The sequence below is a fragment of the Oryctolagus cuniculus genome, chromosome 18 (assembly GCF_051225735.1).
Source record: "Oryctolagus cuniculus isolate XC-2025 breed Fujian yellow rabbit chromosome 18, ASM5122573v1, whole genome shotgun sequence".
NCBI lineage: Eukaryota > Metazoa > Chordata > Mammalia > Lagomorpha > Leporidae > Oryctolagus > Oryctolagus cuniculus.
Window position 1 is genome coordinate 58,081,904 of NC_142884.1, and position 17,793 is coordinate 58,099,696.

At 38.9% G+C, this 17,793-nt stretch overlaps 1 protein-coding gene across 4 annotated transcripts in view; it reads right to left on the bottom strand.

The window, feature by feature from the left end:
* CDH11 (cadherin 11) overlaps positions 1-17,793 on the bottom strand; it is a 163,770-nt gene that overhangs the window by 16,429 nt on the left and 129,548 nt on the right. For all 4 annotated transcript variants that reach the window (XM_051846856.3, XM_070063308.2, XM_070063307.2 and 1 more), the window contains 4 exons: positions 13,721-13,974; positions 5,822-5,958; positions 4,868-5,001; positions 4,517-4,634 (listed from right to left, as the gene is read on the bottom strand). In XM_051846856.3, coding sequence (XP_051702816.1) covers positions 4,517-4,634; positions 4,868-5,001; positions 5,822-5,958; positions 13,721-13,974 — 643 coding nt within the window. The remainder of the gene's footprint in view (positions 1-4,516; positions 4,635-4,867; positions 5,002-5,821; positions 5,959-13,720; positions 13,975-17,793) is intronic.

Here is a 17,793-nt window from a genome sequence, read left to right on the forward strand (position 1 = left end):
AACAGCAGTGATTATTTCTGGGTAGTATATTATTAAGTTGTTTTATTATACTTTAATCTTATTTTTGCTTGTTTGTATTTTCTAATTTTCCTACAAGGAATATGCATTAATTATGCAATAGAATAATATTATAAAATTCTTTGCAAATATATTTTACTACAATCATTATGGCTGTGATTAAAATGGAAATTGAAGTAGTTTGCCCTTCTCTGTTTTCACTTACTCTGAAATCCTAGATTGATTAACAGAATTTCAGAATTTTTCTCTTCTGAGGATTATTATTATTTGACTATAGGGCAAACAAAAGCTTTTTAAAGATCATTAACTAGAAAAGACATGAGCTTTACATGCATTGTATAGTGTGTTTATGCACCAGACAGTATCCTAAAAATACTCCAACTTAGTTTTTTAAATTTACTGGCAGGGTAAGTAACCCTGGGCAATTCAGTGACCCTGCTGATGTCTCAGACTCTTGCCTCATTTGAAAATGGGATAAAAATAAACCACAGGCCCACCTACGGGTCTGTTTGAAAAATTAGGCAAAACAATAGCTCTCAAAAGGTTTATAAACCAGTGAAGAGCTAAGATAGGAAAATGGTTATGCCAGGTCTTTTTTATTCTTGCATGTTTCAATATATTATTTGTTTCTGAGCTTTTAAACATGCCATAAGTCTGGTATTTTCAAATTAAATCTATCTTAAAACCTGGGTGGACTTGTTAGCACTTCAAACAGCCAAACAGTACCATTCCTGATATTAATCGCCAAAGATGGACTTAAATGTTAACAGTCATCCAGTGTTCTACTTTCCTGTTGCCTGCTGAGTTTACTTTGCATTTGAAGTTGTACAATGAAGTAAGATAAAAATGCAATAAAAGGCTTAGATGAATTAAGATGGCTTTTCTTCTTATATTTTTAAAGATGCTGAATGCTTATGCTGAGTTTAGGCAAACACAATCCTGATTATTTACTCGGCATAATGGAAGTAAACACTCAAGGAGAAAGCAACTTGATGCTTTTGCTCAGCATGATATTAACCATTATCTCATGTTTTCTATGGAAAACAGTCTCAGTTGAGAAATTTGGTAACTCAGTGGGCTATTAATAGGATGTGGAATGTGATTACTCCTTTTGGATTACTTCAATATGTAATTACTTTTAGGAGCTAATAGAAAGAAACTCTATTAAATGATAATTATAGGACTGTATTTGTTTTAAGGTTCTGTAATAGCTCTAAACATGAGAGTTTTTATTAATGGTTTGCCATAGTTAATAAAGTATTTTTTTAAAAAAACTTGCAATTCCCTACTAAAGTAGTAGTTCAATAGCAGGAGTCTTCTCGTTAGGGAGAGAGTGGGAGAGGTAGATTGAACTATGACTTGACTAATCCATAGTAAAACAAGCCCCTTGAAAACAGACGCATCTTGGAATTATTGGGATAAGGGAAAATACTTATACCCTCCTCGAGAACAATGTCTTAGTATAATGTTTTCAGAGGTTACCAGCAAGTAAACAAGATTACAGATACAAAGAGAAAGAAGATGAGGCCAGTGATGGACAGGAAAATTGGCAAGGTGAGGGAGTCTAATAAAGCCAGGTGTTTACAGGAGGTGTCCTATAATGAATATGGATACTGCTGAGAGTATAATCAGGTTCATGTGCTAGGAACTTGGTTTTGGGGTGCTGTTACTGGAAGGTGGTGTGGACCTTTAAGAGGTAGGGCCTAGTGGGAGGCCCTTGTGTTAACCGGGACATTCTTCCAAGGGAATCACGGGACCCCATTCAGCTCTGTCCCGCTGCTCCTTCAAGATGCAGTCACCTGCTTGCTTCTGCACCCACTGCCACCATTGCTACCTGGACTGCGAAGTGTGACGCAGTCAAGGGGTGGCCCCTGGAGAGCCTGTGCTTTGTCATTTGGACTTGGAGCCTCCAAAACCATGAGCTAAATACACCTCTTCTTCTTCTTAACTATCCCATGTCAAGTCTTTCATTGTAGTTATGTGACATTAATGCACACCTCACATGTGAGTTGGAGGTTATGACACATAGATGAAAGTTTTAGAATATTTGAGAGAATAGATAACGACATCTTCTCCAGATGTTGTGCTTAGGAAACAAGAAAATCTGTGAAAGTTCTCAGCACATAGGAAACACTCGAAGTGTAGATATTTAAGGTCACTCGATCCACTCTGTCCTTTTACAGACAAGAAAACCACTGCCAAGAGAGGAGAGGCCAACACAATATTGTCCACAAGTGAAGGGTTAAATAAACAGTGTTCATATCCTAGCTCTGCCACTCAATTGTAGGGCTTTGGACAAGAAACTTAGCTTCTCTGTACTCTACTTCCTCATCAGTTAAGAGGTATACTCATAGCATCAACTTCATGGGATTATCAATGAGGAGTAAATGAATCAATGTTTATAAAACACTTAGAATTCACTTGGTACATAGTAAGTACTAAATAAGTATTTGTTAAATAAGCCAATAAAATTATAAAGAGTAACAAAAAGAAAATGGATAATACATAAGGTTCATACACAAGATGTATGTGAGAATACATGCATTTTGTGTACAATTGAAAAAAGCACCTCAATGTTGATAAAACTGAATATAGTACAAAATAGATTGTTACAAGCATTTCTTCAGCAAAAACAAATGACCTAATTCTATGCTGGGGCAGTACAGAAGTCTATCATGGATTAGAAATTAACTTGAGAAGCAGAAACTCCAAAGTGAGAAAGGGATCCTCATGAGCTCAAATACAAATGTACACATATCTTAGAAAGCATTATGCTACCTTGTTCAGTTTAGTTCAATACCCTCTTACTAAATGCTCCCTACCTGCCAAAGTTTTCTTTTTTAAAAATTCACTATTAAAAAGGAAATTTTTGTACTACTTATGTGTACCACCCCAGATGTGGGTGCTTCTGGTTGAGAAGTGCCTACACACCTTAGGGCTTTGCAGAGTTATCTCTTGAAGTGGTTTGGCTCAATGTGTACATTAAGCCAGCAGGTTCAAGAAAAATTTTAGCTGAAATACAAAATTAAAGAACACTGATTCATGTTTCCATTTAAAAATAACAGGGTTCATTTACAAAGCAAATCATGGGTTATTTGGTAGGGCTCCTTTAAAACTCATGGCTCTACATAGAACTGCCCTCATGCCTCAGCTCTTAAGAGCAAATTCATTGTATTAAGGAAGATTTGGAGGAGAAAAGCTTTGTAACACAGTGTCACTGTGTGTGGCTTGGCCCATAATAAAACACTCAGATCAGTGCAAAAACTACTAGAGTATGTCAAATTGTGTCCCCTTAAAACCCAGGCAGTGTGGGGAACACTTCTCTGTTTGTCATCAACACTGTAAATTACAATGGCTAAGCCTGTGGCATACAGCCTCTGAATGCCTGGGAGTGAAACGAAGGTCTAACTTCTGGTTTGGAGTATGTCACCCAATAGTGCTATGCCTCATTTTCCCCATCTGTAAAACGGGAATGATACTAATAATGCTTACTGAGAGTGTTACTAAGGTAACCAAGGGACAAAGTATGTGAAGGATCCTGTCATGGTGCTCGGAATATAGCATCAATGACAGTAGCAACAGTTATAGGGAATCTAATAAACAAAACTTAATAGATTTAGTTTAGGTTAGGTTCCCGTAATCCTATTCTGAGTCACTGGGAAAGTACATAACTAGTACATAACTAGCATGGGGCTAATGAAAACCCTTCTCGGCAGAAAGCCCTCCTTTTATTTCCATGCTAAACGATGGCATTTGTCTCCTGTTTTTACAGGACTGCATTGTCACGGGCTTATGTGGATAGTGTTGAATAAAGAATAATGAAAGAGCAAAAATAGAATCACAAGATTTCTTCCTTGTCCCTGAATCTCCCACCATCTTTGTCCAGGGACTGTATCCATATGAGCCTACGTAACAAAGAGATCTCCTTCAAAAATCTGCAAGTCCAGCACCTTCCTGACTCATGAAATGAGGAGCAGGCATAATATATACTTTTATAATTTTGAGAATGATTTAAAAATGCTTTGTGTCATATCTTCATGCAGCAATTCTGCAACTACCCTTGGGTATGAAGCTATGTACTTAGCCACAATGCAGTAGCACCATGCATGGAAGGGAAGGCCAGCTGCAAAATTACATTGCCTTACAAAGTTGAGATAATCTCTTTTAATACATCATTTCATATCAATATTCATAAGACCATGCTCTCCACCCCCAAGGATTTACCAATCTCTTAAAAAAAAGATAAATGGAGTTGTTTGCATATTGACCCTGTAATCTTCCCCACTTGGTTTTCCCACTGCTTCATGAATATCAAAATCAATAAAAAATATGTATCAAGTCAGCCCACAAGTCAAAATAGAAGTGGCGTTATCATTTCTTGTTTGTTCTTCAACAGGAAGGCATTATTAAGATTAGTGAAAATATTTGTGCTGTGCAATATAAAAGCCATTTGTTTTCCATTTCTACTTCTCTGAAGCATAGTAACCTTAGTACGAACCTCTGTTGTCTCTGACTGTGAAATTTGGATTGTGAATGATTTCAGGGGGTAGGCTGAAGATAAATCTTGGTCCATTGGCTGTGTCATCCTTGTCATCTGCACTAATTGTAACAATTGGCTGAAAGAGAAAGGTGGCCCATAAATAAATCATGCTGACATTGGCATATCATTTATTCAAAAATTTCTGGCTGGATAAAAGGCCTGATTTTAATTAGAGAATGTAGTTTCAGAGCAAATCTAGGGCTTTGAAACCTCCTTGGGCAGTGAGAGGTATATCCATGTGATGCTCTCAAAGCAAACTCTATTGCCAAATGGACTGCTCACAGCCAGAGGAGGGGAAAGCATCGTTACCTGGTTGGAAAGTGGCTTGGTCTGATCACTCTCACAGATGAAGCCTTCGTAAGGGGCAGCAAACTTGGGAGCATTATCATTCACATCAAGGACCCTAATGGCCACTGGGACTTTGGCTTCTTGGTGCCGGTTGTCTGGGAGGAGAGAATGCAGATAGTGAACAAATGCCGGGTAAGGATTCACATTGGCTCACGTTTACTCTTGGGAGTAAACTCCAGTCATGTATTTGGGCAGTGCAGGGGTAGGTGCTGTTGGTATAAAAGCCATCTAAGGATTGACGTGCACCAATTCAGTGGGAAGGGAATGTCCTGAAAAACAATCAATATTTGACCAGCACAAACTATACTACATTGTCAACTCCACTAAGCACTCTGTAGCCTTGCAATGGAACCTGGCTGTCCCAGAGAACAGTCGATCATAGTGGTTCTCAAAGTGGGATCCCCAGAGCAGCATCTGAGAACTTGGAAATGGGAATTCTCAAGTTCCCACACTAGATCTACCAAATCACAGGCTCTGGAAATGGGACTCAGACGTTTCTGCTATAAAAAGCCAACCATGAGATGTGTGAAAAGCTTCATGAAAGGACCAAGTTTGAGAACCATTGGTCTACAGATAAATAAGAATCTACAAGTCTTGGCTCTAAGCTTACTCCCCTGGGTTCAAGAAAACCTAGTGAAAGGATGGAGTGGGAAATCCTTCAATCCTTCAATAATGGTGCTGCCTTTCAACTATCTGTTGTCTTGCCCAGCCTGTACCCAATTCTGGTAAACATAATGAAGACATCTCTATTTACCTATATATCTTCCTAAATAGGTAAGCAAAAATAATATTAATGACCGAAAAATATTTTTAAGACTAAAAAGTATCTATTTCAGCTATTTCAGGATGTAGAGAGAGACTGAAGGATTAGTATTTGGTCAAATAGAATCAAAACCCTTAGGAGACAGTGCTTACGGATTTCTGCTGCAAAGACAGAGATGTTGAGCCAGGCGGTTTCCTCTCTATCCAGAGGTTTCGTAGTTTTAATAAAACCATCCTCTGGATTAATAGTGAAAAACCTGTCGAGGTCAGTATGACGATCGATTGAATACCTAAGCAGAATGCAAATGAGGCAATTAGACCAAGACATTGGCAGCAGCTTAATATTTGAATACTTTCTCCTTGCTATATTTAAAGCAACTTCTTCAATGAATCACTTGAGCTAGGTTTTCTTTTTAATCAAATTTACTTTTCAAACTTTGTACATGAATCTATTACAGAAATAATTTTTGCCACACTGGAATTCTTTATTCAGTACAATGAATGAAAGAACTGCTTAGCATATTTGATTGAGAAGTATAATAACATGTTGTATATTTTTCCATATTTACTACAATCACCCATCTTCTGAATATTTATGAAATTGCGTTTGGGAAGCATTTGCCTTGCTCCCAAACTACTCAGAAAGTCACAAATGTTTCAAACCTTTGCCAGATTTTTGCATATGAAATATTAAGTAAGTTCAAGTTTATCTAAATTTATCATCAAGAATCACTTATAGCTCTAAATATCAGCTTTCTCTATATTCAAAGAAAAATGCTAACTATTTTGAATGAATGTGTTTATTTGGTTTTAGGGATTCTCCAGTAGCATAGTTCTGAATTCTAGGGTGCAAAATGCAACGCAGGGTTGGCCACTAATTTGTATGGCTTTGTTCCCAAACTTTGATGTTCCCAGGCTGTAAGTAACAGCATAGCTCAAAGGTTTTAGCTACTCCTGCCCATTATAAGTTTATCTTTTGCCAACAGAAGATGAAAGAATTCCCAGAACATTCCTGGGGGCTGTGTTTATGGCAAGATGAGATGGGAGACGGGAAGAAGAGTGATCTTCATTGAGGTGCATGCCCACAGAGCCCAGAAAGGGACACATAGTGGAACCAGGTGTTCATGGGTCTGCCTCTTACCTTTTCTCTCCACAGAAGCTCAGTATGGTTATGCTAATTAGGGTAGTATTCTGAGCTCCACAATTGACTGGTTTCCTGCTCTTAGGGGTTTTGGCTGCATTTTCCTAAAACACAAGGTCTGAAGGTCATTTGGGGTCAAAAATCAAGGAATTTAGAGGCAGCAAAGGCTGTGGATATCAGTGGGCTCTTACTCCTATATTGACAAAAGATGAGAGTTGCACTTGGCCCGTTTAGTTTATGGGATGGCAATATTGGAGCCCAGATCTTTCAATCCAAGATCATGTTCTTTTAATGAAAAGGGGACCACCCATCAAGCCACATTCACAGCATACAAAACATAAATTAACCCAAAAACACAGGACATGGGATGATGGGTACCCTTCCCCATAGATGTCAGTAGGGGCTCAGTGACAGTTCTCAGTAGATTGGCATTATGTAGAATGAAGGGAAAAGAGAAAAAAGATATGGCTTTTTCCTGACATGAAAGAGCTTACTATCTAGCTGGAATGGAAACACATACAAAGAAAGAAAGATTATTAATACTCTGTGTGTTCTACAGATGGTGGGGACGTGAATTTGGGGTTTGGGAAGTCCTAGGGGGAAACTCATGCTCTATCACATATAATCTAAATGATAATGGAAAACCCGCTAAGATCCTGGAACTTGAGCATATTTATTTCTTAAACTGAAGTACTAATAGTATACGACTTTTATGTTCTCTGAGAAAATCAAATGAAATCCTAGTTGTTCATGGCACAATGTGGTGTCTCATACAGAGTGTGATTTCGATCTCCCTTGTCATTGGTGCTCCACTGTACACTAAGAACAGGTCACTAAAGCTCTCACATGTTACAATGTGGCTTGCACCCTATAGCCAGTGAGAAATTATGTCGGGCTTTTGAGCAGAGAAGCAAATAAATGGAATCAGGTTATCAGAATGATTAATAAGGTAGGGTAGATGAAATGGTTTAAATGAGAGTGGAAGTACTGCACATCAGGGTGACTACAGATAATGACAGTATACTTTATATTTTTTCTAAAAAAAATCAAGAATAAAAGAATTTGAATGTTTTCACCACAAAGAAATGTAAAATTTTTGAGGAGATAGATATGTGTACCTTTACTCAACATCACACAATACATACATGTATCAAAACCTTGCATGATATACCATAAATAGGTATAACTTTATTGTATCAGTTAATAACAAACAAAATTTTTTTAAATATAAGAATGAATGCAGGAAGAGGATACTTAAGGATCTGGTATAATTTTTTATTACACAAGGATAATTAGAGAGTTAGATATGGGTGACAGAGGAAGTGGAAAACTATATGATACAGAAGGTACGGGTAGGATTCTGGATATGTGGATACCTGTGGGAAGCAGGAAGGGTCTTAGATAGTTTCTACTCTGAGTGTCTAAGAGAGGGAGACACTTGGAGTTAGAAAAAGAAAATCAGTTTGGCAGAAAGGAGACATTTGAATTCAACTATGTATATGCTGCAATGCTAAGAGCAAAAGATTCAACTCTGCTACAGGCAGGGGTGTAATTAGTTGTTTGTTTTATAAGTATATCATCATAAATACGGTTCAAAAACATGCATGAATGTGTGAGCCAGTGAAGGCAAAAAGAAATGGATGAAAACACACAGCAGGGACTACAATAGATAAAGAATTAGAATCTGGGAGAAAAATCATCCTAGCAGCAGAGAATATGGAACACTGACTCAATTCAGTTACAGTGCAGGTGAAAACCCTGGAGCTGAGTGGACATAGAGAAAGAAAGGCCAAAGTCAAAAAGCTGAGACTTAGAAAGTCCCCATTGGGTAAGCTGTGAGCAAAGATTAGCGGAGGCCCTGGCATGGCATTGTCTGGGGCATGAAGAAATCAGCAACATGGAAGCAAAGGGGAGGGAATATTTCAGGAATGAAATGCTAAACAAAAATATGCTTAAGTCTATGAGGTCTCAGAGAAAAATATCTGCAAACTGTCCAAATAACTAAGAACTAGGGTGACATGGTAAGGCCTTACCTGTATAGTCAAGGACACAACTTTCCTTAGAGGGGAAGAGAAATAACCAGGAAATTAGGTAGTGAGGGTAAGAGGTCTATTGAATAAAAAACCTCAAGTGGTCTTTCACAGTTTTTCTGGAAATTCTAAGCACAGGGACAGAAGTGAGCAGAGATGGGGTTGGCTCAAGTAGGTATTATGCTTGCTTGGATAAATAAGGATACGGAAATCGCCTGCATACAGAGAACAGTCACTGTTGAGAACATGATCCAAGTAACCGATTGCAGCTGTGGATCCTTGAAGACAATGAGGTGTGGAGGAAATGACTAGCTGTGTCATGTGTTTTGACGTCATTGCTCTTCTAAAAAGTTGCTAAGGCACCCAATATTCTAGATCAAAGATAGCTCAATTAAATTCACACCGTGAACATTTTCAATTAGTTTAAAGCCGTCAAAGAGGTCCCCATTCATTTTGTAATGTATCTTCCTGCCCAGAGAGAACACACTAATCAAAACTTCTTGGAAGGCTTTCTATTAGTGGCCACTGGGTCAGAATGAACTCACACTAGACAGTGCTAAATTCAGTCTCCAATACTGACAGTCTTGAGGCTCCAAGGAAGTTGCTTCCTCTGAGTCTCAGTCTTTCCATCTGTTCCGTCCTACAATAGTCACAGACTCAAAGGCTATCTAAAGGGGCCGGCACTGTGGCGCAGCAGGTTAAAGCCCTGGTCTGAAGCACCGGCATCCCATATGGGTGCCAGTTCAAAACCCAGCTGCTCCACTTCCGATCCAGCTCTCTGTGATGGCCTGGGAAAGCAGTAGAAAATGGCCAAGTCCTTGGGCCCCTGCACCCATGCGGGAGACCTGGAAGAAGCTCCTGGCTCTAGATTAGCATAGCTCTGGCAGTTGCATGGCCAACTGGGGAGTGAACCATCGGATGGAAGACTCTCTCTCTCTCTCTGCCTCTCCTCTCTATGTGTAACTCTGACTCTCAAATGAATAAATAATTTTTTTTAAAAAAAGGCTATCTAAAAGAGTATCAGTGAGGATTCACTTAAGTAAAAATGAAATACCTTATCAAGGCTGAGAAAACGCTCAATATATAGTAACTCTTTCTCTCTCCCGAACAAGACAATGTTCAAAGATCCGAAAGCAACAGAACAATACTTAATAGCTAGGAAATCCCTTAGCACTGTCACCATTTTTAAATACAACTGGACAAACTCTATTATCAGTGATTATTTTATATTCAAATCCATTTGCTTTTCATAGATAACTCCTATCACAAACAGACTGGATACGTGTTCAATGAAGTGTTGTTGAACAACTATGTGAATGAGCTGTCATGATTTTTATCATGCATCAAACATTTTTATACTCAAAAATTGTGAATTTGAATTTTATTCAGATTAAGTGTTATTTTGCTTTTCTCCATTTGATAAATATTTATTAAGCATTCACTATGGGTGTGTATTCTGTAAAGGTTCAGGTAGCAAATATTTTAGGCTATACAGGAGGCAGGGTCTCTGTCACAATTACTCAACCCTGCCCTTGTAGCATGAAAGCAACACAGGCAGCCATAGATAACAGTTTAATAAATAATGTGACTATCTTCCAATAAATGTTTATGAAAATTAATTAAAGATAACTCATAGTTCCTGATTTCAGAACTGACTACAAAGCTATGGTTATCAAAGCTTTGTGGTATTAGTATATGGATAAGAATGCAGATCAATGGACTAAAACAGGGGTTCCAGAGATAAACACATACATATTATTTTGTATCTACACACAAAATAATGATATTGGGCACCATCTTCATGGCATATATATCCCAAAATGGAACAAAGACCTAAATGTAGAGCTAATACCATACGGCTTCTTAGAAAATACAGATGTTATGTACTTCTTCATGATCTTAGATTAGTGACATGCTCTTAGATATGACACCTAAAATTAGAAGCCAAAAGAAAAAAAAAATTGAATTAGATTCATTAAAAGTATTTTGCACCTCAAAAGATGCTATTATGAAAGATATAATTCATGGGGGGGGGGTGCTGTGACATAGCAGGTTAACGCCCTGGCCTGAAGCGCCGGCATCCCATATGGGTGCCAGTTCTAGTCTCGGTTGCTCCTCTTCTGATCCAGCTCTTTGCTATGGCCTGGGAAAGCAGTAGAAGACGACCCGAGTCCTTGGGCCACTGCACCCACATGGGGGACCCGGAAGAAGCGCCTGGCTCCTGGCTTCAGATAGGCGCAGCTCCGTCCATTTCGGCCATCTGGGGAGTGAACTAGTGGATGGAAGACCTCTCTTTCTGTCTCTACCTCTCTCTGTAACTCTGTCTTTCAAATAAATAAAAGAAATCTTATTTAAAAAAAGAAAGATACTACTCATGGAATAAGAGAAATATTTGCAAATCATACACCTAGTAAGACTTTAGCATCCAGAATATATTAAGCACTCCTATAATTCAACAATAAGACAGATAATCCAATTACGAAAGTGACAATGATTGGAACAGACATTTCTCCCAAAATGTACAAATGACCACTAAACACATGGGAAGATGCTCAATATCCTTAGTTGTCATTAAAGAAATATAAATCAAAACCATGAGGACATATTTCACACCCAGGATGGCTATAGTCAAAAGACAAACAATAGTAAGTATTCTTGAGAATGCAGGGAGATTGGAATCCTCTATGCTACTGATGCAAATGTGAAATGATGCAGCCAACGTGGAAAACCACTTGACCATTTCTCAGCAATTTAACCATAGTCTAGTATCCAGAATATATAAACACATAAAACACACAAATATTCTGGATATATGGCAACTTACAATCACTCCACAATAAGAAGACTGATGATCTAATTTAAAATGGACAAAGGATTCGGATGACTCAGTGATTCTAATTCTAGGTAAACAACCCTCTCCCCACAAAAAACGTAAATTCGCACAGAAAACTCATATAGGAATGTTCATACCAGCTTTATCTATAACAGCCAAAAGTAAAAACAACTCAAATGTTTACCTAACTGATACACAGACACACTGAATATGGTATATCTATACAATGGAATGATATCTAGCAATAAGAGGGAATATTGTTATATTCTGCAGCATGGATTAACTACCACCACATGCTAAGTGAAAAAAATGCAGCTACGTAAGACCACATATTGTGTTATCTCATTTATATGCAATGTCCAGATTGGCAAGCATATAGAAACAAAGTAGATGAGTGGTTACTCAGGGCTGGGCAAAGCAGGAATGCAAAGTGACTGTTAAGGAGTATAAGGTTTCTTCTGGGGGTAATACAGTGATCTGGAATTAAACAGTCGTAAACAATTCTTTAAAACATTCTACAATACGTAAACTTTCAATAGGAGAAAAAAGAACAAAGAGGAAAGGAGTGTGAGAGGGAGGGAGGGAAGGAAGAAAAGATGATGGTGTCTGAATTTTGCCTGAAATTATCTTTTGTTGGCTCCTTAGCAACTATCCAGCCCCCCGTGCATGTGCCATCTAGTGAGGACAAGACACCATCCAAGGTGTCACTGTGATGAAGTGTGCTGTATGGCAGGAGGTGGGAGCCAGTGGGGAGGGACATCTGATCTCTCCTGAGTCCTGGAAGAATTCTCAGAGGAGGTGATACCTAAATGCAGATGGAGACAATGAGTGCAATATAACAAAGTAGAAAGACAGAGAGTTCCAACTGGAAGGAAGAACAGGTCAAGGACAAGGTTCAGGAGAGAGCAGATGTGCTTTAGGGGGCGAGATTCAAGTAGTGCAGTTTGAAGGAGATCCTTAAACCAAGCAAAAGAATTTAAATTATTTGGAGAGGAAAGGCAATGGGGAACAGTTCAATAATTGATTTTTTTTTTTTTTTTACTTTTTAAATGGAGATATAATGTGATGCTTAGATATGCATTCTGTAAGGGCTGTCTGGTTACATGACTGAGAGAATGGTCAGTTGGAGACTGCATGCAGAAAAATCATGAGGAGGAAGATGCAGGGATTTAGGCAAAAAAGGATTTAAGAGAGTGGCCATGGAAACATGAATGCCTGCTAGAGTCTGATCCAGTACATGTTTCAAGCAATAATGAATTTCTATGCTGTAAATGTCTTTAATCTATGGTCCAGAAACTTCTCAGTCTCATTCTCATTAACCTCCCATCTTCAATATCAGCTTCATTGGTTAATGACCCAAGCTGGGGACTGAAAGGAGGAATCAGGGTTCTACTCACTTTTTCCAAGTTAATAGATAGATAGATAGATAGATAGATAATAAGGAGAGTCCTCTACATGTGTTTGGCACTTTGTTATCTCTTCAAAGCACTCAGCAGCAGTTGGACAGAGCTTGTTTCCCTACCCACCCACCCCACCCCCCCCGCCCCGCGACTACTAGCTGGGTCACCAAGAGTACAGGTCACTCGGTCTTGCACAGCCCCAAGTTTCTCTCACTTTAAGGAATAACAATTCACATAATAATAAAGTTGAGGGGAAGTTGGATTATAAGTCTAACTCATCTAGTAGAGGAACTGGAGCATAGGAAGGGGTTCAGTGAGCTCTAATTGCCATAATGATTTCACAGTCTCTACTTATAATTCATCACAGGTCCTTGAGACAGAAATGGCAAGCTAAGAGTTATATCACCAAGTAGATATTGAGAAATAAATGCCAGAGAGAAACTTTGTGTCCTGAACAGTAAATCCAAACCTTTGGTAGCTGAGGTGAAGTCAAGCTCATCTGTTATATAATGTGAACCTTGTTTACATTCCACTGAACCTAATAAACTTGAACTCTTAAAACTGAGGGATGTGCTGTGTGCAGGCCTTTGTCAAAATCTCTGCCTATAAAAGTCCCCATCCAGGCCCTTAAAATAAATCTGTCTGTACCTTATTGGACTGTTGGCAGCATCAGGGTCTTTGGCATGTACTCTTCCAACCACAGTGCCAGCTGCTGCATTTTCTTGGACTTCATGTATATAACTTGGGGCCAAAAACATGGGGGGCTCATCAGCATCTTCGACTGCAATCTTGACCGTCACAGTATCCTTGAAGGGCCCATTGCTGATGAACTTCGGGTCGATGTGCACATTGGCTGCCTCCACCTTCAGACTATATGCTCTTTTGGTTTCAAAGTCTACGGGCTGGCAAGAATGAAGAGAAGTTTGACAACCAATTCCTTGAAAGAATTATAAAAGAGAAAGACCTGATTGTTTTATAGGGCATAATGAATAGTTCCTCAAAGAACGAAAATCAGCGACTATTCAATATGCAATTACCAGAATCATTTCATCAGGAAATCAGACAAATCAATTTCTGGAACTTGGAATACGCCTAATGGATAATTCTAGGAGCATAACATAAGTATAACTACTGCATTGTCTAAAAAGAACCTTACGAAACACCAAGGGTGCCCAACCAGTCACCGAAAATTACCTAAAGAAGGTAATTAAAACACTAGAAAAAAAATTCTGTAGCCCATTCTGTAAAGTATTAAAAATTTTGCCAAAAACATACCAGAAAATTTGTCACAGAATCACTTGCCTCGTGTCTGTTCCCCGACTCTCCCACACACAGATGCATCTAGCACCCAGCTTAATCATACTAACCCCTCAATTTTTAAGGTTCTAACAGCATTGTGTGGACCAGTGTCTGCGACCCTGATCCACAGTGACATACTTGATGACTTAAGGTGGTTAGTGGCCAATTTGGATAGATGGAATTATTTAATGACCTTAATTTACTCCTTGACAAAATTACTCCTTTTCTAATTCTCTGAATCCTATGCCCTCCAAGGAAACCATCTCAGAATAGGGCTAATTTGTAGCATATATCTTATGCTTCCCAATCTTCCTTTTGGGAGACCATGACACAATGCTGTAGCTAGCACGTAACGACATCCTTTTGTCTTGACTGAATTCATCCTTAAGTTACCTTCTGTTTATGCTAAGTGATGGGACCATGAGGATCACACTTCATTTTAAGAAGAATGTGTACGTGTGTTTAAATAATATATACATCATTACTCATATATGTATCATTAAATACATATACTTGAATGGTCTAGGTAAAGAAAAATAAGTATAAGCAGTACAGATTTGACACAAGTATAAATAGTACAGTTTTTTACACAGAAAAATAATGAGAAGTAGCATTTGAATGACTGCAGTTATAGGAAAATGTATGGTAAACACTAACTCTGACTGAGAGGATATACAGTGAGTCAATCAGCAAAGGGTGAAAAGCAAGATTGCAGCAAACAACCCACCCCTAATTCCAAGGAAGTCACTTTCTAATTCGCACTCTGGATGCTGCTGAGTTACCAAATGTTTGGCGAGCATTTGTTTTTTTAAGGCGAGCATCTGCCTGCCGTGCTGTCTTCCTGTGTCTGGAAAACGCTTATTTTGAATGAGCATATAATTATGTGGCTAAGTCCTGACCTAATTCTTCAGAACCCCAAACGGAAGATGATCCCAGTTTCAGGAATCCTAAACACATTCAATGTCCTTGGCGCTTTGCCATCACCCTCCCACCTCCATCTCCTCGGGAGTCAGAGAACACCCGGTTTTCCTAGAGCTCTATCTGCCCCCAGCCTCTCCATCATCCTGGAATACAGCGGCCACTTTATCCTTGGCTGGGTTATTGAATGGTAGAGAGGAATGATATTTATAGACTAAAGACATGACTATTTTTGAGATCAGGTAATTTGTTATCAGCAAAGGTGGAATGTCCTCGTCTCAGGCAAGCTGCCTCCACAGAAGGCTTAGGACTTGGTTTAGGCATATGCCCAAGGACCCAACGCTGGGCTCCTGCTGCAAAGCTCAGCAATTGTTACGGCTAGTGCAATCATGCTGTAGTCTGATCAATACATTCCACACGTTTGCAAAGGCTGGGCAGGAATATCAAGTGTCTACTGAGTTTTCTGGAAGTCAGCCCAAGCCTCATTGCCCTGTGAAGCCCTCCTCAACAACCCCAGGCAGATTTGTGAGGGCTCTTAGCTGCCCTTCTGCAGTGTCTCACTTTTCTCTTCCTCTAGGTGGGAAGCCTCCAAAAGGAGCCTTTTGAGTCTTGTTCATCTTTGCCTGCTCACCGTCCAGGAATGACTATCATGTTTTCTCACACATCAATCACCCTGACTGACTAAGCAGGGGTGAGGCATTTGCCTAGAGTGTATCCCCTTCCTTCTTCCAAAAGGGATTTGAGTTAGTTTCCTTAGTGAACATTTATATCCATGATATGAGTGCTTGGAAATAATGCCAAATGAGGCCACATGCTATATAAGCCGTAAAAATCTTAATATTCCCTCGTTTACTAATCCTGCCTTGGAAAGTTCTCCCTGAGGGATTAATTCAACAGAAAATCAAAACAAATAATCTTCAAAAATGTATGATTTTTGTTGGATATAATAGAGGGTTATATCTAATCTGGGAAACTGCAGACACAAAACACCAAATCCAACTGTGAGATTTTATTAAGGAAATAATAGTCCATCAATAAGATGGGGTGTTATGTAGCCATTAAAAATGATTATGTACATTACATAGCAGCATGTAAAGCATTTATGATCTGACATTAAGTTGACAAATCAGATCACCTCACAATTGCTACCCTGTTCAATATTATCTTTCTACATCTATATACATGTAGACAAAGAATATAAAGAAAAAATCAACCATAAAATAGTTTGATTAGAATAGGGGATATTTAAAATATAATGCTACTCTCATACTGTGTTAAGAAGAGTTTATTTGATTGAAGATAAATAGCACAGAAACTATGCTGGGAGTTTTCTGTGCTAAATGGGATTCCCACGTGGTCAGGAGTGTTGCAACAGATCAGATTTTCCTCCCAAGTCCACCAAACCCCTAAAAGAATCATAGTTTTTTCTGGATTTTTCTTCAGCTAATCACATAGAGATTATCTAAATATCCCAGAGACAGGTTTTCTCTCTCTTATATACCATTAAACTCTAGCACAGTGCCAGAACTCAAGAAATGTTACCTTATAAACTATTCAACAAAGACTCTACATACTAATTATTTCTTGAATTCTTTTGCTTCACTCCCATCCTATCACTTTATGCCTTCTTCAGTTTTTTGAAATGTACCCTTTGAATTCCAACAATAGTTTACGGCTCATCCTAGGTCTATCTCAAGATCCTCAAGAAGAATGTACTGCAGTCTCTTAAATGTGTTGTTTCTGTTGACACCAGTCTCTCAAGAACAATTTTTCCTTTCCAATCTAACAAATTCCTCCTCATTTCTCAAGACTCAACGAGCACAGCCCACTCTAAGAAGTCCCTCATCACCGACAGTCAGAGGTCTCACTGTACTTTATTGCAGTTGGCTTTCATCTTGGGAGCAATTTTGCTCCCAGTCACCCCAGGGATATTCAGCAATGTCTAGAGTTATTTTTCAATTTTATTTTAAATTCAAATTTACTAATTTATTTTAGAGGCAGGGATGAGGGAGCAAGAGACATATTTCATCTGTTGGTTTACTCTCCAAATGCCTACAGCACTCAGGGCTGTGCCAGGAAAAAGCAGGGAGCCAGGAACTCAATGCAGGTTTCTCATGTGAGTGGCAAGAACTCATCCATTTAAGTCATCACCTGCTGCCTCCCAACGTGCACACGAACAGGAACCTGAAAACAGAAGTGGAGCTGGCACTTGAATTCAGGCACTCCTTTAAGAGATGCTGGCATTAACTCCTACACCAAACGCCTGCCCCTAGAGATAATTTTTGTGATTTTGCCTGGTGGAGTGGGGTACAGCATGTGTTTACTGACCTCTAGTGAGAAGTCCGGGAGGCTGCCCCACATTCTACAATGCACAGAATAGTCCTCCACAAGGAATTATTCAATCTACTGTGTCAACTCTGCCAAGGCCGAGAAAAACCCCTCTATCAGTTGTCTTTTTACTTAACTATCCTGATAAACTTTAGATTTCCAGCTCTAAGAAAGAA